Source organism: Delphinus delphis, chromosome Y (genome assembly GCF_949987515.2).
Source record: "Delphinus delphis chromosome Y, mDelDel1.2, whole genome shotgun sequence".
Classification (NCBI taxonomy): Eukaryota; Metazoa; Chordata; class Mammalia; order Artiodactyla; family Delphinidae; genus Delphinus; species Delphinus delphis.
Genome location: NC_082705.1, coordinates 244,124 through 266,882, shown reverse-complemented (window position 1 = coordinate 266,882; position 22,759 = coordinate 244,124). Strand labels below are relative to the sequence as shown.

Below are 22,759 nucleotides of genomic sequence, written 5' to 3'. Positions count from 1 at the left end.
GTTCCTCATTCCTGATGTCCACCCTGAACTCCTTTCAGGGGGTGTTGAAGGTCAGCAGCTACAATAGATTGTGATTTAATCCTTATATAGGCAGATGGCAAGTGCCAATTTTTATTTGACAGTGACAGGTTTCTTCCTTTGGTAGACTCTTCCAGGGGAAGAGGCACTTACAGTAGAACATGGTAAAATGTTAGAGTGGAATATTGCTTAATGGTAAAGTCACTTGAGAGGCTATGAAAAGGTGGTTCATTTAGCTGTCTCAGGTGTATTCTCTTTTGCAAAGTGAATATATTTTAACACAAAGATTTCTCTTTTGCTTCTCATTTTGATACTACTAATACATTGATTAGCAAATCATCCTAATTGTTTGGAACTGAGTATGTCTATGAGTTATAATTAATTGAAAATGGAAAACTACTATTTTTCTTTTCTTTTTTTTGGCCGCCTTGGGTCTTAGTTGTGGCACTCGGGATCTTCATTGAGGCATGCAGGATCTTTCATTGTGGGCGTGGGCTCTTCGCGGTGGCGCGGGCTTTTCTCTAGTTCTGGAGTGCGTGTTTTCTCTCTGTAGTTTGCGGCATTCAGGCTCTCTACTTCAGGCACGTTGGCTTAGTTGCCCTGCGGCATGTGGGATCTTTGTTCCTTGGCCAAGGATTGAACCCGCATCCCCTGCATTGGAAGGTAGATTCTTTACCCTGGACCACCAGGGAAGTCCTGAAAACCGCTATTTTTCAAATCACTTTTAGGTGCATCAGTGACAGTACCTGCACTCCAGGACTACTCAAAAGTAAATCAATCCCAGACCCAGTAGTCACTAAATTCTGTTATCGCTAATTTGAACATACAGATAGAAGAGCTGCCAGAACTCATGGTTTCTGACTCTCAGCTTCATACTTGCCCTGGTCTACATGAAACAAAAAACTAAAAGGATACAACTCATAAAGTGCTCCATAATATGAATTCATAAATCTCAGAGTTGGACAAGACCCTAAAGATCATCAAACCTAATGTTTCTCAAGAGAGGATTGTGCAAATTTGTGTGAGCAGTGACTGGCAAAGGGTACTGGTATTTTAGTAGGCATGGGGGCCAGGCATGTTAGCTGTCCTGCAATGCAATGAACAGTTCTTTTCACATGGTGAAAATCCTGTTGTCAGAACACTTCCTTACATATACAGTCACACCTTCATATCCTTGGGTTCTGCATCCTCTGATTCAATCACAGATCAAAAATATTTGGATAAAAAATTTTTTTTCCAGAAAGTTCCAAAAAGCAAAAGTTGAATCTGTTGCACACTAGCAACTATTTACATAGTATTTACATTGTATTAGGCATTATAAGTAACCTTTAAATAATTTAAAATGAGTATGTGGGTAGGTTATAGGATTGTAAACACAAAGTATTTTTGACTAGTCTCAACATATTGGGATTTGTTTTCAGGAATGCTACTATTATAATTAAAGGGTAAATTTCTATTGTTTTCACCATTTTGGAAAAGAATATCACCAATAGCAACACTGTTTATGTACCTGAGTTCTGAACACATTTTATTTGTTTTCATGGCAGAATTGGAGAAGTGCTTGACTATCCTTATTGTGGTAGTGAAACTGCACAACTCAGATGGGACTTGAACCCACGTACCAGGACTCAAACCCAACCTAAACCCAGATTGGGACTTGAACCCACAGCTGACTCAAAACCAGCCAGAACCTATTGTCTTTTATTTATTTATTAAATATTTATTTGGTTGCACTGGCCCTTAGTTGCAGCGAGGGCTCCTTAGTTGTGGCATGCAAACTCTTAGTTGTGGCATAACTGTGGGATCTAGTTCCCTGACCAGGGATAGAACCCAGGCCCCCTGCACTGGGAGCTTGGAATCCTATCCACTGTGCCATCAGGGAAGTCCCTACTGTCTTTTTTTTTTTTGGCTGCATTGGGTGTTAGTTGCTGCGCGCAGGCTTTCTCTAATTGTGGCAAGCGGGGGCTACTCTTTGTTGCGGTGCGGGGGCTTCTCATTGTGGTGGCTTCTCGTTGCAAAGCACGGGCTGTAGGCGTGCGGGCTTCTGTAGTTGTGGCACGCAGGCTCAGTAGTTGTGGTGCATGGGCTTAGTTGCTCTGCAGCATGTGGGATCTTCCTGGAAGAGGGCTTAAACTCATGTCCCCTGCATTGGCAGGCGGATTCTTAACTACTGTGCCACCAGGGAAGTCCCCTACTGTCTTTTAATTGAGATCACACACCTGGTCTCAGGACTTAATGAAGCTTGGGTTTTTTTGTTTGTTTGTTTTTGACCGTGCCTCAAGGCACACAGGATCTTAGTTCCCCAACCAGGGACTGAACCTTCACCCCTTGCAGTGGAAGCATGGAGTCATAACCCCTGGACCACCAGGGAAGTCCCCCTGAAGCTCAGGTTCTTGATATCTCATCACAGAAAGAATTCAGTGAGAGACAGATTGATAGGTAAGAAGTGGACTTATTTAGAGAGAAACACACTCCACAGATAGAGTGTGGGCTGTCTCAGAATGCGAGAGGCACCAAAATACAGGGTGGTTAGTTTTCACAGGCTGGGTAATTTCATAGGTTAATTAGTGGGAGGAGTATTCCAGCTATTTGGGGGGAAGGGGTGGGGATTTCCAAGAATTGGGCCAGTGCCCACTTTTTGGCCTTTTATGGTTAGCCTCTGAACTGTCAAGGTGCCAGTAGGTATATCATTTAGATGCTAAGGTATTACAATGAGCCTATAATTAGGCTCTAGGTCCACTGGAAGTCGAATCTTCTACCATCTTGGGCCTAATTAGTTTGTGTCATATCCACGATGGCTATGTCATTTTTTTTAGAAGTTGTGCCCTGCCCCCTTACCTCCTGTTTCAGTAGTGCAGGATATTTACATACTAAATATTTTATTATAATTTTCCTTACATTTCTCTGTAGTACAGTTAGGTCATTTTGCAGAGAAACTTCATTTGTGGGTTTAATTTATATTATCTATGAATTTAATTTTATAATGGTCGAAGTGTTGTCACAAAATGTTTGCTATAAAAAGGGCTAACTTAGCTTACACCTACAAGTTTACAAAGCAGTAAAGCAACTTGTTCCAACCACCTTTGAATATTTACATTTTCTAATTGAAAAAGTAAAAAGCGTTTCTGTGGCAGTGTTTTTTGACAATACAACTTTTTGAACCCTCAAAGGAGACCCTACCATGCAGTTATTCTTTTTTCAGTAATAAGAATGGAATAGCGTTTTTTTTAAGGAACTAAGTATAAGCTAGCCTGCACTTCAAACCAGGGACCCAGTAGTCAACGTTTTCTTCCATTTAAGGGGACTATGGCGCTGAATCTTCCAACAGGAAGCGATTCCTGCTGTGAAAGTAGCCCATTTCCTTCTAAATCACAACCAATGCAGCGGCCTGAGGGTCATAACGAGCCTACGTCCAATCACTTAAAAACCTGTTCAGAAGGCTGATAGCAACCCTATCCACAAATAGCCCTGGGCCTGTTGGGTTTCGACAGTGTATGTAGCTCTGAACCCCCCAGGGCCCTGTGGTTTTGGAGAGGTGCACTACTAGCGGCCACCGTACCTAAACCAGTGGGTAAAACCAAATACTTGCTGCGAAGTGAGTACCTGCGCGGTGGGGGAGGGGTGAAGAGAGGCCTTCCGGGAAAGTCTGTCATCACCGACGTCATTCACCGTACAATTGTTTCATTGTTCCGTCACCCGGAGGACCTACGAGCTTGAAGGGCACAGTCGCTGCCTGCAAAGTGGAGGTGCCTCGGGTTCCTGGCCAAGCCACGGTGGCCGAGTAGCGTCCGCCCGCCCGCGCTACGAATTCCCCCTCCGCTTACCTCCCCCTCCCGGCTCTCCTACTCCTATCTACCCTCCCCTAGCTCGTCTGCCAGTCTCTGTTTTCGCCCACCCAGCCAGACGATTCTACTCAAGCCATCGTTGACTGCTCTACAACTCGCTCGACACCTGGGATCAAGTGACCCTCAACCTTCTTAGATGCAGGTATATCTGACTAGTTTCGACTTTGGGGAAGCTTCCCAAAGGCGGGAGAGGGTCAGGTGGAACGGAGACATTTTACACAAGTTCAGATTCCTCAAACTGTAAGAGAAGGGAAAGGCAGAGCGCTAGAGAAAGGAGCAGGGAAAAGAGCTAGGAGGAGGGTGAGAAAGATTGCGGTGTACTGGCGTCATGTTTAACCCCCCCACACACAGTGATTGAAAGAGGTACTCCGCGAGTTTTCGCTAGTTCCCAGAGATTCCAAGACTTTGGGCGAGGGCGGGGGAAATAAAGCTCTCGCGAATTTTGAGAGCGGTGCGGGAACGGGACTGATTAGAAGATCTCGCGAGGTTACGAGTAAAGGAGCACAGGGTTTCCGGAGAGAAGTGAGTGTAGCGTTGAAGCGGTTGGTGGCGGGCCTGGGGAACGGAGGAGGAAGACGCACCGCTTAAGTACTGACGTGGGGTCTCTTTCGGCCTGGCAGGATACGCTAGACCTGCAGCAGGAGACCGGGAGTTCTCGCTTCTCTTCAGGCATGAGTCACGTGCCGGGAAATGAGCGCGGGCTGGACCAGCAGGTGAGCCAAAATGTTTCTATCTAGGCCTTCATATTTGGAGCTCTTCCTTGGCTTAACGTGGCCTATGGTGCAGTGCTAACTAGCCACCTTCATCTTACTCGTGCTGGGTTCCTTTGGCCGTGGTTGGACTGTGGGCAAACGGGGGAGAAGACTGAATTAAAGCATGTAGAGGCGGCGTGGAGAAAAAAACGAATTGGTAGCACTCTGGTGTAGCTGTTAAACCAGGGCCGCGCGTAATGGCGGCTTTTGTATGTGCTTGCGATTGTAGCAGAGGCGCGCATGTGCTAGAACTGACGGGTTAGTGATGGAGGGAGGTGAGCGAAGTTGGACCATTGTTTTTGTGTCAAGGGCGTTCGGCTCTCGATGGACGGCACTGATTTCAGCCCCAAAGGTGTCGTTGACGTATAGGTGAAGGGTGGATTGAGGACACTGAGTGGGGGCGGGGGGGAACGTGGCCTGCTCTAGGGGTTATGGCGGCGGCCTCCTTTGTTTGGTTCCCACGACCATGCGGCGCTGGGGTCTCCGCTCACAGAAGGCCCAAGCTCCGTAATTTGTGCCTGCGGGACCCTGGCGGACGTTTTCACTAGAGAAAAAAAAAAAAACAGCTGTTTTGTTGCTGTTTCCGCCGCGGTCCTTCTGCCTCTGTACTGCGGATGTGAGTGCTCTGTACGACGAGGCCGTCTTCCCTGAATGGGAAGTTTTGTGACACAGAGGAGCTGGCAAGGGTAGTGGGAAGGGGGTGAAGAATGGCCGCCGCTTTTTCCGTTGACTGCTGTCTGGATGTAATAGAAACTGGACGCCGGCGGGGAGGCTTCTGGGAGGTTAGGGATCAGGATTTGCTGTATTACATTTACTTAATTAAAAAAGAGTCACAGAATGGCCGTTAACCCGAGGGTGGTACTCTCTTCCGTCGTGAGGCGTACTGTCTTGTACGTCTTCTCAGGTTATGCGTTTGACTTTGAAAAAAGGGGGGGGGGACTAGAAAAGGGGATTCGCAGCGAAGATTAACTTTCTGTTACTGCTTTCTTCTTTCTGACTTTACAAACATTCAAATATGGCAGGGTCATGGACCTGTTCTTTTTAAATACAGTGCTTTCCTTTGAGGTGCTGGGAATTTGGAAGAGAATACGGGATCTAAGAAGAGTGAGGCTCTTCTTACAGGCTTGTTTTCCATTTCCGGGAAATCTCCATTTATTTTTGTTTTTGCGGTACGCGGGCCTCTCACTGTTGTGGCCTCTCCTGTTGCGGAGCACAGGCTCCGGACGCGCAGGCTCAGCGGCCGTGCCTCACGAGCCTAGCTGCTCCGCGGCATGTGGGATCTTCCCGGACCGGGGCACGAACCCGTGTCCCCTGCATCGTCAGGCGGACTCTAAACCACTGCGCCAGCAGGAGAGCCTCATTTCATTTTTGCGGTGTTAGGTCCTGGGAAATTCTGCATCAGTCGCTTCGACTCTTAAGTGAATACCTTATCTCAGCTTCTGTTTTCCATGTTTAATAGTGAGAATTGATTTAGGGCAAAAGCCTTTAATATTCTATGAACTCGTAAATTGTCGTTAAAGCCTAATGGCAGTACTTTATCCCAAATTTTATTTTTGTTATAAGTAGTACAATTTGAGGGATTTCACAGCATTCTTCTTTGAGGGTATTTTTCCCCTAAAGATACGGTTATCAACGCCTGCAGTATTCTGAGCTGAAACTTGATAGGTTAAAGAGAGCGTGAAAGTTGAAAATCTGATACCAAGAGTACAGGCAATCACATTTGTAGTATTTTCTGTGTAGATGGGATCCATTTAATTTTTCATAAACTATACCCTTTGGACCGTTAGAATTTAGTAATAACCAAATTCGAGATGGAAAAGTAGTATCTTGATTGAAGACGCATGTAAATTTGGTAATATTAATTTTGAACTTTTAAAGTAGTATTTATAAACATTATTGTATAGCAGATTTCCTTTGCAAACAGGTGTCAGTATTGCTCCTTGATCTTTTGTACTTTTTAAGATTTATTTTGGCATATATAATTTTTCACTACTTCTGGTTATTTCTTGGTTAGTTCTTATGAAATGCAGTTAAGTGAAATAACCTTTTTTCTATAGTATTGAAACCCATCAGTGTAAAGGGACAGGTAGGAATTGAGATTAAAGATAATTATCTTGTAAAAACATTGTCATTTGGGCCAACTGACCATCAGTCTCTTTGAACTTATCTCTAAAATGGGAGATACAAATATTGTCTTCATGATGTGGCAAGCATTAAATGATTCAGTGATAAGTGACACAGTGCTCACTAAATGATGAGTGGTGCTGTTGCTGCTTGGGAATTTGTTGGAGTTAAAAACAGTTACTATACTTCAATATAAATAAATTTTTTTTTTTAATTTACAGTCTTTAGGGAATAAAGAAATCAAAGAATTTTAAGGTTGCTGTAACATTTTTCAGGTATACTATTCAGGCTTAAAATAATGCCACTGAGGAAACCAGTGGCTCTGAGAAAATGGTAACAAAATTTGTTTTGGTAACTGATGAGATTTTACTATGGAAGACTGTTAGAGGGACAGCTTGTTTTGAGTGAATATATTTGAATTATCTATACTGGTGTACTACTTGGCACCCAAGTCCTACCTTTTGCATTTGCCATAATTTATAGACTTGTGTTCTTAAAAACAAAGCAGACGGAGCAGCTGGCTAGTAAATGCTAGAGGGTGGGACTAGAATTTAGGACTTCTGATTTGTCTTTTGTAATGCTGTCTGTGCTTGATTTTTCCCTTAGTGTAGTGTGTCAGCATGTAAGAGCTATTAATATCTCTGTTCACCTAGTTTTCTGGTCTAGACCTGAACTCCCCTGATAATCGGAGTGGAGGAGGAAGTACAGCAAGCAGTAAGTAAAATTTTTGTTTATTTAGAATCTTTATTAGAGCTTAATGTTAATATTTCATTGAACTTATTTACTAAGTCTAAATTTAAAAAATGTTCCGGGGGCTTCCCTGGTGGCACAGTGGTTGAGAGTCCGCCTGCTGATGCAGGGGACGTGGGATTGTGCCCCAGTCCGGGATGATCCCACATGCCGCGGAGCAGCTGGGCCCGTGGGCCATGGCCTTTGAGCCGGCGCATCCGGAGCCTGTGCTTCCCAACGGGAGAGGCCACAACAGTGAGAGGCCCGCGTACCGCTAAATAAATAAATAAATAGATAAATAAATAAATGTTCTGTTGCCCTATGAATTTATAAAGTATTTTGGCATGTTCGGATAAGATGACACTGGTTGTTTTCCAGTGGAAACATAATCATTCAGAAGAAAGTTTATGTAATAGTCACACTTTTAGGAAACCAATTATGCCCAGTATGAATCCTGGCCAAATACAGAGGTGGGGATACGTCAGTCCCTCTTGTGAATTGGCCTGAAATGTGTTAAACCTGATAAAGGGAACCTGTAGACTTGTTTGCTATAGGTATTGTTCATTCCCCCTGGAGAACCTGAGCCTGGTTTTGGAGAACAGATGGAACTTGGCTCTACTGATTCTTGGGTGGTAATTAGAATTTAAAATGTTAAATTCTATGTTAGCCATGTTATTAAATTTTTTTGAAAAGAAGTTAAATCTTTGGAGGAGAGTGGGGTTTCTGGATTGTTTTTATTTACTTGCTACTTGTTAGACATTAGTGTCACAGTTAGGTGGATAGGGACAGGAAGTTGGTGTTCTGTTATGTGGCAGCAGATTTCACCTTGGACCCAGATTTCCAAGAGAGTAGTTGGTGCACCCTGAAAAGCCTGTTCAAGACTGGTTAATTTATATCAAATCTTATTTGCCGTTGTATGAATATCAAAAGGATTTAATTCCACCAGTAGACAGTTTCGAATACTTAATTAAGTTAGCAATTTGGATTTTCTATCAGTTTCTTTTCAGAATGTTTACCCTTTACAGCTGTCAAGTGTTTATTGTTTAGTATTCATATTATTGAAATGGAAACAAAGCCTCTTGTTGGTTAGTTAAAATTGGTCGGTTGGTTTAGTACATATCCTTTTTCTCTTAGTATCCAGTTTTATTGTATATATTAATGGTTATATTTGTTAGTTAAAGGTTATAATTCATGTAATAATTTACTGAAAGAGCAGAGCTTTTTAAAAATTTTGAGTAACCACTAGTAGCTACTGAAATGTATTTGGTTTTAGGATTAGGTCTGCGCCACCAGGGAAGCCCTAGGACTAGTTTTTTAATAGACGTTTTTGCAAAAAGCTGTGTTTTAAAGGATATGATAAACTTTTAACTTTATATTTTCTTACAGAAGGGCGCTATATACCTCCTCACTTAAGGAACAGGGAAGCATCTAAAGGTAAGTGGTTATGGCAACTTAGTATTCAACTTTTTCTGTGTTTTGAAAGTTAGTCAAAGAAGGAAAAATGAGATAACTTTGGGAAGTGTATACACATGCCTCCCCCTGCCCACCCAGTGCTGCTTTCTGTTTTTAAGAACTAGCACTTCCTAACTTTGAAAGAGTTCATCTAATATTGCATAATGTGTAATTCTTATTTCTTTTAACTAGTTTTGAGCCCAAACTGTTAGTTTTACTAGTGCTTTTCATCTCTTTGTAAACGTTGATAGCCTGATTTCAGTCTGAAAGAGGTGTGTTTGTATATCTGGGGATGCCTTATTATGTAAAACAGACCACAAAACAAGTCCTACTTTTTGCTCTTAAAATGCTGCCTCAGTGAAAATGGGGTTATTGCGGAGTAGTTGGGAATTGCAGGATTGCATCTTTGTGCACACTCAGTAGGTTAGAGAAGTCTGGTCTCACCTTTTTGCTGAACTCCTTCATTTGAAAGATTTTGTTTGAAATGTTATTAAAACACCTGGTGTCTTTCAGTATTAAGTTTTTAATGTAGAGTGATTAAGTTATTAGGAACATACTGTTGTGATGATGATTTGAGTGCTGTATATTAACCAACACCGGTGTCCTGAAATTTTCAAGAGAAGGAAAAGTCAGGAAAACTATTTGAAGCCAAAAGGTGGTGGATAAAGAAGGGGTGGGGTGCAGGGGTGGGAAGGGTGGAAATAAACTAGCTTGTGGTTGGGCATGGTGCCTCCATATTTAGTCTTTTGTTGCCAGCTGCAGACTTTTAAGTCTGTATATGTCTACTGGAACATCGGTTGGGTAATAAGAGTATTCTTTTTTCAGTGTAACTGCAGTTTCTTTCATCATGGGTATTCTTCAGAATATTTGGCTGGAATTGTATCTAAGGTGTAATTGCTTCAAAGGGGGAGTACTACCAGCATCTTAGGAAGTTAAATGGAAGAGACCTTAAAAATCTAACAGTCTTTTTTTCCACTTAGCAAAGACCATTCGTCACTTGGCTGGCTCATGATGGAGCTATAAAGCAGAGAGAAAGTAACTTCATTAACTTGTAAACTTCAGAATATTTAAAGAAACGTATGAATCTAGTTAAATTCTCAACTTAATCATTTGTTGAGTGAGCTAACTTTTTGTCACCTTCCTTTTATTTATCTGTGATGTGCCTGGAGACATGTGCAGAGGGAAAACAGGCAAGGACGGGAGTTTTCTTTTTTCCTTGGTGTACTTGGTTCTCACTAAACTTACAGTTGGGAAAATGTTGTTGGACTCTTAGGATTTGATAATAGTATACATAAATGCAGAGCACGGTAACAGTTATACGAACTGTTATTTTGTTGGTTAACCTGAAACAGAATAACGTTTTATTTAGTTGGGAATTCTGAAATTTATATATGCCATATAGCGTATATCTTAAATTGACCTACTTTTGTATTCAGCGTTTGTGAGATTAATATTTAGGGATGGGACATAACTGAAAAACTAACTTAGAGCTGGTCTAACTACTGCCATTGAGGTTAAAAATTGGGGGAGGGGGTGGATTTGGCATTCCTTTGAGAGCAGTCATATCTTTAAAAGGGGGGCTTGTCACACAGTCTTGTTAAAATAATCACTTTAGAGTAAGCTATTTTATTGGTTTTGGTAGATAGCAAACATTGACATTTAAAAAGAATGAATCTTAAATTATTAGTATGATAATGGTATGTAACGTATCAGTAGTATACTTGTGTTTCATGTAAACTATTACCCTCTTAGGGGTGGTATTCATTCAGTACATTGCTCTTATTCCATGAGGTTACTTTGCTTAATATAATAATTTCTTAATGGAAAAGAGAATTAAAGGTAGGAAAACTCTGTTTGTTAAATCAAAATAATTATCTCAATCTTGGTTCTCTTTTCCAGTGTTTTGATAATAATTCCAATGACCCTTGGTCCCACAAGGATAAGATAAAGGAAGGCTATGTCTTTGAAAAGACTGGAATCTTGTAAAAGTATTGTCACCTTCTCTAATTTTTACTTCTTTTGGAAGGATTTTATGATAAGGACAGTTCAGAGTGGAGTTGTAGTAAAGACAAGGATGCCTACAGCAGTTTCGGGTCTCGAGATTCAAGAGGAAAGTCTAGTTACTTCAGTGATCGAGGAAGTGGATCAAGGGGAAGGTAAGTTATTCTCAGCTTGTGAGTGTGTATATAGTTGCAATTGAGGAATCAGTTCTTAGTTTGATGTGTTCTCATTCTTTTCATTAACAGACCATCCTATTATAGATAAGATTTTCTTAGTTCCCTGACCAGGGATCAAACCCACGTCCCCTGCAGTGGAAGTGCAGTCTTAACCACTGCTGGACTGCAAGGGAAGTCCCGCTATAGATGAGATTTTAAACAAAAGTTTACTAAGTTTAATCTGTTAAACAGGAATTACAGGCAGTAAGAGTATGGTTACTTGATGTAATGAATGTTAATTTTATTTTTTTAATGGTTTCTCTATAGTAGTTTACCCAGTTTTAGTTTAGTTTATTGTAGTTTAATCATAATCATTGCACAAGTGTGATATATTGATCTTAAGAACTTAATATCCCGTTAGTCCTATACTGTTTTATGCAAATAGGACTAAAACTCTTAAAAACCTTAGTCTTGGGCTTCCCTGGTGGCACACTGGTTGAGAGTCTGCCTGCCGACACAGGGGACACGGGTTTGTGCCCCAGTCCGGGAAGATCCCACATGCCGCGGAGCGGCTGGGCCCGTGAGCCATGGCCGCTGAGCCTGCGCGTCCAGAGCCTGTGCTCCACAGCGGGAGAGGCCACAACAGTGAGAGGCCCTCACACCACCAAAAAAAAAAAAAAACCTTAGTCTGGTCACTTGTATATAGCCAGATACAACTTAGTTGACATTAATATGTTATTTCGCCGCTTTTTTTTTTGTTTTTGTTTTTTTTTTTTTTTTTTTTTTTTTGCGGTACACGGGCCTCTCACTGTTGTGGCCTCTCCCGTTGTGGAGCACAGGCTCAGTGGCCATGGCTCACGGGCCCAGCTGCTCCGCGGCATGTGGGATCTTCCCGGACCGGGGCACGAACCCGTGTCGCCTGCGTCGGCAGGCGGACTCTCAACCACTGCACCACCAGGGAAGCCCTATTCCTCTGCTTTTTAATTAAAGATGTATAAATTATACATAACCACAGGTTAATTAGAGAGTCTTATTTCACAAATAAGTTACCCAGTATTGAATTGTTGGCATCTTTGAAAGTTACTTGTGACCAACAATTCAATTACTAATGTGCAAGTATGTTTCTGGAGAGATGATAATATGATATTGGCCAAATGACTATTCTGATCAGTTGCTTGTGCTGTTTAGGTTTGATGATCGTGAACGGAATGATGGTATTGGCAGTCGTGGTGACAGAACTGGCTTTGGCAAATTTGAACGTAGTGGACGCAGTCGTTGGTGTCACAAGTCAGATGAAGACGATTGGTCAAAACCACTTCCACCAAGTGAACGCCTGGAGCAGTAAGATTTTTGTTTTGTTTTGGTTTTTTATTTTATTTTATTTATTTCTGGCTGCATTGGGTCTGCGTTGCTGTGCGCGGGCTTTCTCTAGTTGCAGCAAGCGGGGGCTGCTCTTTGTTGCAGTGCACGGGCTTCTCACTGCAGTGGCTTCTCTTGTTGCGGAGCACGGGCTCTAGGTGTGCAGGCTGTAGTAGTTGCGTCTCGTGGGCCCTAGAGCGCAGGCTCAGTAGTTGTGCGTGGGCTTAGTTGCTCTGCGGCACGTGGCATTGTCCCGGACCAGGGCTTGAACCCATATCCTCTGCATTGTCAGGCGGATTCTTAACCACTGCACCACCAGGGAAGTCCCTGGAGCAGTAAGTTGTTGATATGAAACTTACCACATAGTATGATATATGTAGTAAAGATTTGGTTTCAGGGAACTCTTTTCTGGAGGAAACACTGGGATTAACTTTGAGAAATACGATGACATACCAGTAGAGGCAACCGGCAATAACTGTCCTCCACATATTGAAAGTGTAAGTTGTTTTGTTTCACTTTTTAACTGTTCTTTAAAATTACTGCTAAAAATTTCATTGGGTTATGAAAAAGGAGAGACTGAGATTAATGTCACCATTTTGAGTAATCCTAAAACAGAAAATGCGTCAAATATAAAAAAAAATCAAAACTGCTTTGTTGTAGATTAGATCCCTCAGGAGTCCACTTTCTTAAAAATACCTTGATACTTTAACATAAAATCCAAAGCAACTATACATTTAACCACAAATAGACATTTGGCTGGTTACTTACGTTCTAATGTTAACATAAAACACATAAACTGCAGCAGAACATAAGGCATTTCTAGTTTTATATGTATTTGATTAACCTGGTTAAATTTCATTGACAGTTCAGTGATGTTGAGATGGGAGAAATTATCATGGGTAACATTGAGCTTACTCATTACACTCGTCCTACTCCAGTGCAAAAACATGCCATTCCTATTATTAAAGGAAAAAGAGACTTGATGGCTTGTGCCCAAACAGGTAAGCTCATTAATGAAGAATAACTTCACTAGCTTTAAAAACAGTACATTATGTAGGGAGGCCTGAGTCCCGTATTTAGTCTGATTTAGAGTCAGGTAAAGATTAGCTGGGGATGTCTCTTATGTCTTTGGATCCTTTGGGTGAAACTTGTATTTTCATCGGGGCATCTTGGGAATTCTATAGCACATTATCAGCCAATTAATATTGCTAGCATTCTCTCCACTGAATTCATAATTTTCCCCTCCTGTGAATTCACTGCAGGGAAAGTTAACAATAATTGGAATAGGAAATCCAAAATCAGGGAAGAGCCAAGAGTCTATGATTCATAAAAATGTGGACAGGGAAAGGAGGAGGTGCCTCCCATCCCCTAGTACTTCATGAATTAGGAAATAAGAGGGCTGAGGTAGTGTTTACTCCTCTATCAGAATTTGGCGTAATTAAAAGATGGCAAATCTTAAACTTATGTATTGAGTTTCTTTTTATATAGTGGTATGTATATATAAATACATAAATTTCAGTCATTTGTTATTTTTAATATTTTTTAAAGAAATAAATTATGTCATTTATATCTGTGACTTTTGGGCCAACACTATTACCTGTTTTTTAAAACAAAGTTCTAGTACAGTAATTAGTACCCATGATTTTTATTTTGCAAAGTAACAGAATGGCCTGCAAAGTCCTCTGTTATTAGACTCTTCAGAAAGTTTGCTGACATTCTGACAGTTACCAAATAACACAAGGAAGTATTGAAATAGAAGTTGATGCCATTTTAGAAGAAAAATTCTTGTGTTGTACAGATTAAATTGCAGAGAAGTGTACGTTGATTGCATTGTTATAAATGGAGAACAGAAATCATTTGGCATTCTTTGCTTAGCTGTATAAATATGCTATATATTTCAGAAAATTAGGCAGAAAATAATTCTTTTTTTTCACTAAAAGGGCATTTAGAATACTTTAATTACTATTCAAATGTAATAAGGCAGTATTTTCTAACAGGGTCTGGAAAAACTGCAGCATTCCTTTTGCCCATCTTGAGTCAAATTTATACAGATGGTCCAGGCGAGGCTTTGAAGGCTGTGAAGGTAAAGATTCCGTTCCTTTATAAAATAAATAGTTTTTGCTTAGAAAAATTTTTGTAGATAATCTGTTGGCACCGTTCTTTCTAAATGAAGCCAAACATACTTTATTTCCTTTTCAATCTATTTACTCAAGGAAAACACCTGTTTGGGTGTAATCCTTAAATTACGGAGGGGATTTTGCTGTCATGAACTTCAGAAATGAGTCTTGAGTTTTGAGTCTTTGAGCTTAATGTATAAATTGTCCTTACTTCTTAGGAAAATGGAAGGTATGGACGCCGTAAACAATATCCAATCTCCTTGGTTTTAGCCCCAACTAGAGAATTGGCTGTACAGATCTATGAGGAAGCCAGAAAAGTAAATATGCATTTTTACTGATTATTGCCTTTTTCATTGATTCTAGTGATGTTTTTATAAACAATAAATTATTGCTTGTAGTTTTCATACCGGTCTCGAGTTCGTCCTTGTGTGGTATATGGTGGTGCTGATATTGGTCAGCAGATTCGAGACTTAGAACGTGGATGTCACTTGTTAGTCGCCACTCCAGGTCGCCTGGTGGATATGATGGAAAGAGGAAAGATTGGGTTAGATTTCTGCAAGTAAGTGAATTCTTATATATGGTTTGTAACTAATGTTTACGTTAGTGAGTGTCAGTTTCGTAGTATTTTATTAGTATTAGAGTTAACCTGTGTGATTCATTGGAACAGAATCAAATAACAGCTAATTTGGTTATGTGTTCTATCTGTGTTTCACATGTATTAAATTATGAAGCTAGAATGTTAAAATGACTATATTAGCGTAATTAATTACATACACAACTATAGTCAACAGTTTCTCATCAAATTCTTAACTGAGTCTTTTTCATAACAGATACTTAGTGTTGGATGAAGCTGATAGGATGCTGGATATGGGGTTCGAACCTCAAATACGTCGTATAGTTGAAGAAGATACTATGCCACCCAAGGGTGTCCGCCACACCATGATGTTTAGTGCTACTTTTCCTAAGGAAATTCAGGTAGTTCTTTTTTTTTAGAATATTTGTGTTTGTAAGTGATAAATTAACAGACAGTTTTCAACAAAGTAGAAAATGACACCTTCTTCCCTCTTCCAGATGCTTGCTCGTGATTTCTTGGATGAATATATATTTCTGGCCGTAGGTAGAGTTGGCTCTACCTCTGAGAACATCACACAGAAAGTAGTTTGGGTAGAAGAGTCAGATAAACGGTCATTTCTGCTTGACCTCTTAAATGCAACAGGTAAAATTATGAATAATAATATTGTTAGGTATAAAGAAGAGACTCTGTTTGGATTTCTTGAGCCTGTACCCTACCCTTCCTTTGCCCACTTTTCAAATCATTAAAACCAAGCTTATTTTTAATTATCTCCATGTGCATCCTTACTGAGTGCAAAGAGAACTAACAAACCAGTTAATACTTGTGATGCAAAGTTGCTATTAATAAAGAAAACATTTTATATAATTTTTCAGGGAAGAATTCACTGACTTTAGTTTTTGTGGAGACCAAAAAGGGTGCTGATTCTCTGGAGGATTTCTTATACCATGAAGGATATGCTTGTACCAGTATCCATGGGGACCGATCACAGAGAGATAGAGAGGAAGCCCTTCACCAGTTCCGCTCAGGAAAAAGCCCGATTCTAGTGGCTACCGCTGTGTGTATATTTTAATTTTATTCTCAGTTAAACATGTTTGAGTATTGCTGTATTTTAACAAAAATTATTTTTTTAGGTGGCAGCAAGAGGACTAGACATTTCAAATGTGAAACATGTTATCAATTTTAATTTGCCAAGTGATATTGAGGAGTATGTACATCGGATTGGCCGTACAGGACGTGTAGGAAATCTTGGTAAAGTGTTCAGTTGCTTGATGGTTTAACACAGAGATTTAAACATTAGAACATTACTTTAAAGGTAAAGCTGACATCAGATGTTAGACATCTAGAAGTTTTTGTTTTAGTTTGTAATTTGATTATATTGCACATTATAATATTTTTGTGTTGTAATTAATGTTCTATATGATTATGGAAGCCTAGACTTATTGTACTTTTTTTGGACTCTTGTAGGTCTTGCCACGTCATTTTTCAATGAAAGAAATATAAATATCACAAAGGATTTGTTGGATCTTCTTGTTGAAGCTAAACAAGAAGTGCCATCTTGGTTAGAAAATATGGCTTATGAACACCAGTATAAGGGTAGCAATCGTGGGCGTTCTAAGAGGTACAGATTGTTTTGAACCTTCATTATTAATATTACTTGTTTGGGGCAAGAAGTTATGTCCAAGGTTTAATAACTAAAACACTACCACTACTTACATACTTTGGGCATGGGATATTTTTAGAAAGGTTGACATGGAGTAGTTAGATGTCAGAACCACTATCAGAGGAAGTTGAGTTGAAACTGAGAATTGGGAAGTTTAGGCGTGGGAATTGTCATTTTAATTCAATTTTGTATTTGTAAAACCACCACATAATCTTTTTCCTTGTAATAACAGATTCAGTGGCGGATTTGGTGCCCGAGACTATCGACAAAGTAGCGGTTCTGGCAGTTCTAGCTTTAGTAGTAATGCAAGCAGCAGCCGCAGTGGTGGAGGTGGTCATGGCAGCAGCAGAGGATTTGGTGGAGGTAATGTTAATTTTTTTCCCCTTTTATTTTTTGGCAAGGGCTTTCTCCCCGCCCTCTCCTTGTTTTTCAAAGTGTAATTTATTGGAGAAATTTTATTTCAGAGAACACAAAAACCAACACTAAGAGTTCATCCTTTTTTATTAGGCTTATATTAAAGTAGTTGAGAAGCAAGAGAAAAGATACTTAAAATGGCTGACCTAATTTGTCTGTTTTAACATTTCTTGATAGGTGGCTATGGAGGCTTCTACAGTAGTGATGGATACGGAGGAAATTGCAGTTCTCAGGGGGTTGACTGGTGGGGCAACTGAATCCGCTTCACAGCAAAGTCATCCTTTTGAAAAAACTATTATGGAAACCACATGTAACTTAGCCAGACTATACTGTGTAGCTTCAAGAACTAGCAGTACATTACCAACTGTGATTCTCCTGAAAATTCAAGGGAGCTCAAAGCCAAGGGAAGAAAAGAAAGTAACAGTCAACAACCGTATTAAAAGTTGGTGTGAAAACTTAATTGCTGTAGTTTGGATTAACTCCCCTCCTGCTTATTTCCATCCCAAACTGCATTTATAATTTTATGACTGAGGATCATTTGTTTGTTAATATACTGTGACTTAACCTTTAGGCAACTTATTATTTTGATGTCCTGTTGTCTCAGTAATGCTTGAGTTTTCAATTGTTTTGACAAAGTAAATCCACTCAACTTGGTCTAAAATCAAACCTTGGCGCAGAGGTGTGATACAACTTAACAGGGATCATCAGTTTATCCGTAGATATTAAAAAGAAAAAATCTTGGATGGTATCCTGCATTAGGACTTTTTGATAACTTACAGAGTGGGGAGGGAAACATCTTACAGCAGAATTAGTTTCTAATATGGCAGCCTGTACTAAGTTGAAGTTCTGACTTGCTCACTCTATCCTGGATGGGCACTTGCAGGCTTTAAATAAGCCGTTCCAGTCATGATGAGGTGGCATGTATGAATACATCCATATGTTTTTCAAAGCACTCTTCGAAGTTAATGCAAGTAAATACAGCAGTTCCTCTATTAATGTTTAGGTTATTCTAAGCTAGGCAAATGTGGGCACATTATAGGAAAAGTTTAAAAGTTTGGATAACAAAAGTGTTTAGCAGAAATTTTTATCTAATTAGATGTTTTTAAATAAAATTGAGATGGTAAAATGGCTGACCATGCCAGTGACCAGTCCTTTTAAGGGCCTGCTTGGATTTTGGTCTTTAATGCATGCTAGTGTTGATGTTTTTTGGTAAACAGGATATGAGCAGGAGGGATTGTGCAGCAGGCTTTTATTTTAATACAGGTTCTCTTTATTCTGTTTAGGCTGCATTGAAATGTTAAAATGACTTACATTTGTAGAGTTTGTAAATCAGAGTAACAACAAACACTGAAATCCTTGAGATCACACAGGTTGCAAATATGTACTAAACTGTGCAAGGTGTTATTTCTATATAGTGCAGTTTTAATGTATTTTAGTTGCATAGGTTTCCATTGTATTTATAGTCACTTTCTGCTAAATTTGGCCAAAGATGATTGTTCACCAACTAAAAATGCCTCTGCCACTTGGAATTCTGTGCTGATTTTGTGGTTGGAATGTAGTGATCTTTATAGGCAAATCTTTACAATGGCTTCAGAAGGCAAAAATTTCTTAAAGTGCAATAGATTTTCAAGTGTATTGTGCCTTGTTCTAAAACTTTATTGTAGGTGCACTTGACAGTATTGAGGTCGTTACGGTGCTATTTCAACTAGTATAGATTTAGACTCTTGTACATTTTGCCCATACATTTTTACAGAATACTTATTTTATTGCACGTTCAGAGAATTTTATATATATGTCTGTGTGCGTGTCCTTAAATTTCCAGTCTTATTTTTGTCTCTTGGAAATTGTTGAACGCAGCTTGGTAAGAACTAGATTCTAAAATTTTATTTGGGACCATGGAATGATAGTTGAGAAGAAAACTATTTGCGCACGACAGATTTTAGATACTTTTTGCTGCTAGTTTGTGTAATATTTATTGAACATTTTGACAAATGTTTATTTTTGTAAGCCTAAAAGTGATTCTTTGGAAGTTTAAAGAAACTTGACCAAAAGTACAAAAACACTGGCACTTGAATGTTGAATGTCACCGTATGTGAAATAAAATATTTCAGGGTAGTGTGAGCTTTTAATGTTAAGTCCTATTGAACTTGAGTCAAATTAAGCAGACCCAGCATTGGCAATGTAGGTAGCTGTAACTTTCTGACAAAATTTAAGGCAAAATTGGCAACTTGAAATTACAACATGCCAAGGTTTTGATACCTTTGTCTTAAAATATTAACGAAACACTTCTAAACACTGATATGAAGTGTCCACCTTTTCAAAGGTTCTCAGAGTTTTATTTAGTACATACTTTGTTTGCTTTGGTTTTCAGTGTCTGGCAAATTGTAGTTCTCAGATGTGTGGTTATCTTTGTGTATTGCCATAATCAGTGACTTCTACATTGTTTTGTCAGCCAGCAATATTTTCAGTAAATAAGAAATAAATTTGCTGAATGAATGTAAATATCAAAGCGCTCAAGTCACTGTAAGTTTATTAACTGCTTAAAGTATTAGTTTTAGATGCTAGCACTGCATGTGCTGTGTTTTTCCTGATTTTACTAAAATAAAGAGTTGAATACAATCTTTGTTGTCAGTTGTGGCTTAATGAGAGGTAGAAATGAATCTGTGCTCTCAACCTGAAGAGTTTGAAAGTGATATTTTTTGGTTATCTGCCAAACCCATTTGTGAAATACTTCTTCATGAAACAAGTAGTATTCCTGTGTTTTAAGTATTTGAATAAATGAAGGTGGTGTAAGGTAGGGATATAGAGAAACAGGATTTTTATTATAAATTCCACTGATCTATTTAAGGATCAAGAATTAATTGGAACATATAACAGAGATGGCAGAGGTTCCCAATGTCCAACTTTGGTTCCTTCTGTTGGCTGATAAATCGTTATTACCACACACTGATGCTTGCAGCCACTACCAAGTAAGAGATACTGTTAAAGAACCAAACCAGTTTAATATAACATTGCAATAGCTTTATGAAATTTTTTTTTTTTTTTTAAGCTTTAGATCTAACCTCACATGTATCCTTAATTCTAACGCTGTAGACTGGCTTTTGACTGTTACTAAACATCCTGTAAATGAGATCAGTTTAAATTCTTATACAGTTTTTTACACTCAGCATTACATGTTTGAGATAAAATATTGTCTGAGCTGTCTTGGTCTAACTGCTATATTGAATTCTGTTGTGTGCTGAACACACCTGGGTTTTTTCCAGGTTGTGGTTATGTTAAATTATTCATGACATTTGTTAAAGAGAGTAAAGAAGACTATTTAAGAGGGCCTATGTGGGGTCTTGCAGTGTGGAAGAGAGACTGAATTCAGTTACTTTGAATGCATGTGCAAATGGGAATGTAATATACCCAAGGAGCAAGGCTGGCGGGGTGGGGGGGAATAGAGGAAAGAAACAAAGGGAGGGGGGTGTATTTTTCTTAACTGACCAAACAGGACTTGCTGAAGGTGGATTTAGGGTAATAATTAGATAACACCGGGGGGTGGGGGGGGGTGTTGGGGAAATAACCCTGTTGATCGAGAGTGACCAGATACTGAGGATTGGATTCGGCTAAACTGACTTAGGATTCTTGTTAAAATTGGACAATACAGAGACAAACAATGGATGTCCAAAAGTTGAGGCCTAGTTGTAAAATGCTCAGAGGAGCACAAGTAGAGTTTGGTCCAGGATAGAATGTGTCAGCTTTTATGAAAGACATGTTCATATCTCCTGGATACATTCTAAACTAGAATTGGATTGCATGACCTCCATCTTTCACAATTTACTAAAGCATTTATTCTTGTTTTACACTTCTTCCACAGTTGTATTAGGGATCTGGTTGCTCCATGCCCTCACCATATTTTGGCTTAATGTTTAAATTTTAGATACTCAGGTGGGTGTGTATTGATAATTATTTTAATTGATATTTTCCTGATGACTAGTGCTTCACATTTGAGCCATTTTCTTGAGGTTAATGTAAGCAAATAATTTGACCTTATCAGTTTAGGAACATGCTGACATACAAAAAGCTAAAAGAAATCTGGGATTTCTTTTTACAGAAAAATGTAGGTGAAGTTGGATTAGCAAGATACTGATAATTGTTGAAGTTCAGTGATGGGAACATAGAGGTTCAGTTATACAAGTCTATTTGTTTTTAATTGGGGTATAATTGCTTTACCATGTTGTTACTTTCTGCTGTACAACAAAGCGAATCAGCTATACATATACAGATATCCCCTCCCTCTTGGACCTCCCTCCCACCCCCTGCCATCCCATCCATCTGGGTCACCACAGAGCAGAGTTTTTCATATTAAAACTCTGTTTTAATACTCTGTTTTAAAACTCTGTTTTTCATATTAAAAATCAGTAAATAATAAATTACAGATGAATAATAATGTGGGGATTCAGTGAAGCTGATGATAATTAAAGGTAACTTTTCCTTCTAGTGAAAAAACTTTCCCGATGCCCTTCCTCTCGCCTAGGCCAGTCTTGCTTGTGGTCTGCCCAATGTGGATTGTATTTGTCTCCTTCGGGTCTCAGATGATTTTTTTTTTTTTTTTTTTTTTGGCGGTACACGGGCCTCTCACTGTTGTGGCCTCTCCCGTTGCGGAGCACAGGTTCCGGACGCGCAGGCTCAGCGGCCGTGGTTTACGGGCCCAGCCGCTCCGCGGCATGTGGGATCCTCCCGGACCGGGAAACGAACCCGTGCCTCTCACTGTTGTGGCTTCTCCCGTTGCGGAGCCGGACGCGCAGGCTCAGCGGCCATGGCTCACGGGCCCAGCCGCTCCGCGGCATGTGGAATCTTCGCGGACCGGGGCACGAACTCGCATCCCCTGCATCGGCAGGCGAACTCTCAACCACTGCGCCACCAGAGAAGTCCTCAAACTGCTATAATTTTGAACTGTGCTGTGAGCGTCTATGCTTTGTCTGCATTTATACTGTGTCTCCTTTAAAAACATATGTCCTAATGTAATTGTTTCTTTTCTTTCCAGTTTTCAGCCTAGTAAACGTTTCATAGGAACACTCCACATTCAGATAGATTGAAGGTAGATTGAAGGTAGAGACAGCAGTATCTCCTGACTGAATATGAAGTGTGATAGACTGTTGAGGATATCTCCAAGCGTATTTCCTTAAGCAATTAAGGTTGTATTTGTCATTGATAGAGATGAGGAATTCTCCACATGATGCACATTTGCTGGTAAATACTCTTATTAAATTTGAGATACTTTTCAGATAAGCTGGAGATCTGCACATTCCTACTACTATCAGAGCAGCACAAAAATATGTTTTAAGAGGATTTTAAAAATACTTTCTTCAGTGTTTTATGTTTTTCAATTGGCATATTCAGTCAGGGCTTCTAATATGTCATACTACCAGAAATGTGCTGTTTGCATTCTATAATCTGGTTCCACCCCCACCCCCCACCAAGGAAAAAAATCTCTACTGTATATTCTATTGAACACTGTTGCTATTCTCTAAATCTTTCCTAGTCTTTGACATACTTTTCTAGAATAAATAAAAC

General features: G+C 39.7%; 1 protein-coding gene across 3 annotated transcripts; it reads left to right on the top strand.

Annotated features, from left to right (window-relative positions):
• The first annotated feature begins 3,761 nt into the window (after positions 1-3,761).
• Positions 3,762-19,826, top strand: LOC132419218 (ATP-dependent RNA helicase DDX3X). 3 transcript variants are annotated; one of them, XM_060003209.1, is made up of 18 exons: positions 3,762-4,005; positions 4,484-4,576; positions 7,393-7,453; positions 8,858-8,902; positions 10,947-11,076; positions 12,265-12,417; positions 12,833-12,932; positions 13,301-13,436; positions 14,433-14,518; positions 14,771-14,869; positions 14,951-15,111; positions 15,383-15,527; positions 15,624-15,768; positions 15,999-16,180; positions 16,257-16,374; positions 16,591-16,744; positions 17,019-17,149; positions 17,378-19,826. In XM_060003209.1, the coding sequence occupies exons 1-18, from the start codon at positions 4,000-4,002 to the stop codon at positions 17,455-17,457; spliced, it is 2,025 nt and encodes a 674-aa protein (XP_059859192.1). In that variant the 5' UTR covers positions 3,762-3,999; the 3' UTR covers positions 17,458-19,826. The 3 variants fall into 3 exon arrangements, with proteins under 3 accessions (XP_059859192.1, XP_059859191.1, XP_059859193.1); XM_060003208.1 differs by having other exon boundaries at positions 8,855-8,902; XM_060003210.1 differs by lacking the exon at positions 3,762-4,005 and adding an exon at positions 4,363-4,385 and having other exon boundaries at positions 8,855-8,902.
• The last annotated feature ends 2,933 nt before the right edge of the window (positions 19,827-22,759 follow it).

Coding starts and splice junctions, on each gene's coding strand:
- LOC132419218 (XM_060003208.1), top strand. Junction 12,933..13,300: donor GTCCTCCACATATTGAAAGT/GTAAGTTGTTTT, acceptor TTTCATTGACAG/TTCAGTGATGTTGAGATGGG. Junction 17,150..17,377: donor CAGCAGAGGATTTGGTGGAG/GTAATGTTAATT, acceptor ATTTCTTGATAG/GTGGCTATGGAGGCTTCTAC.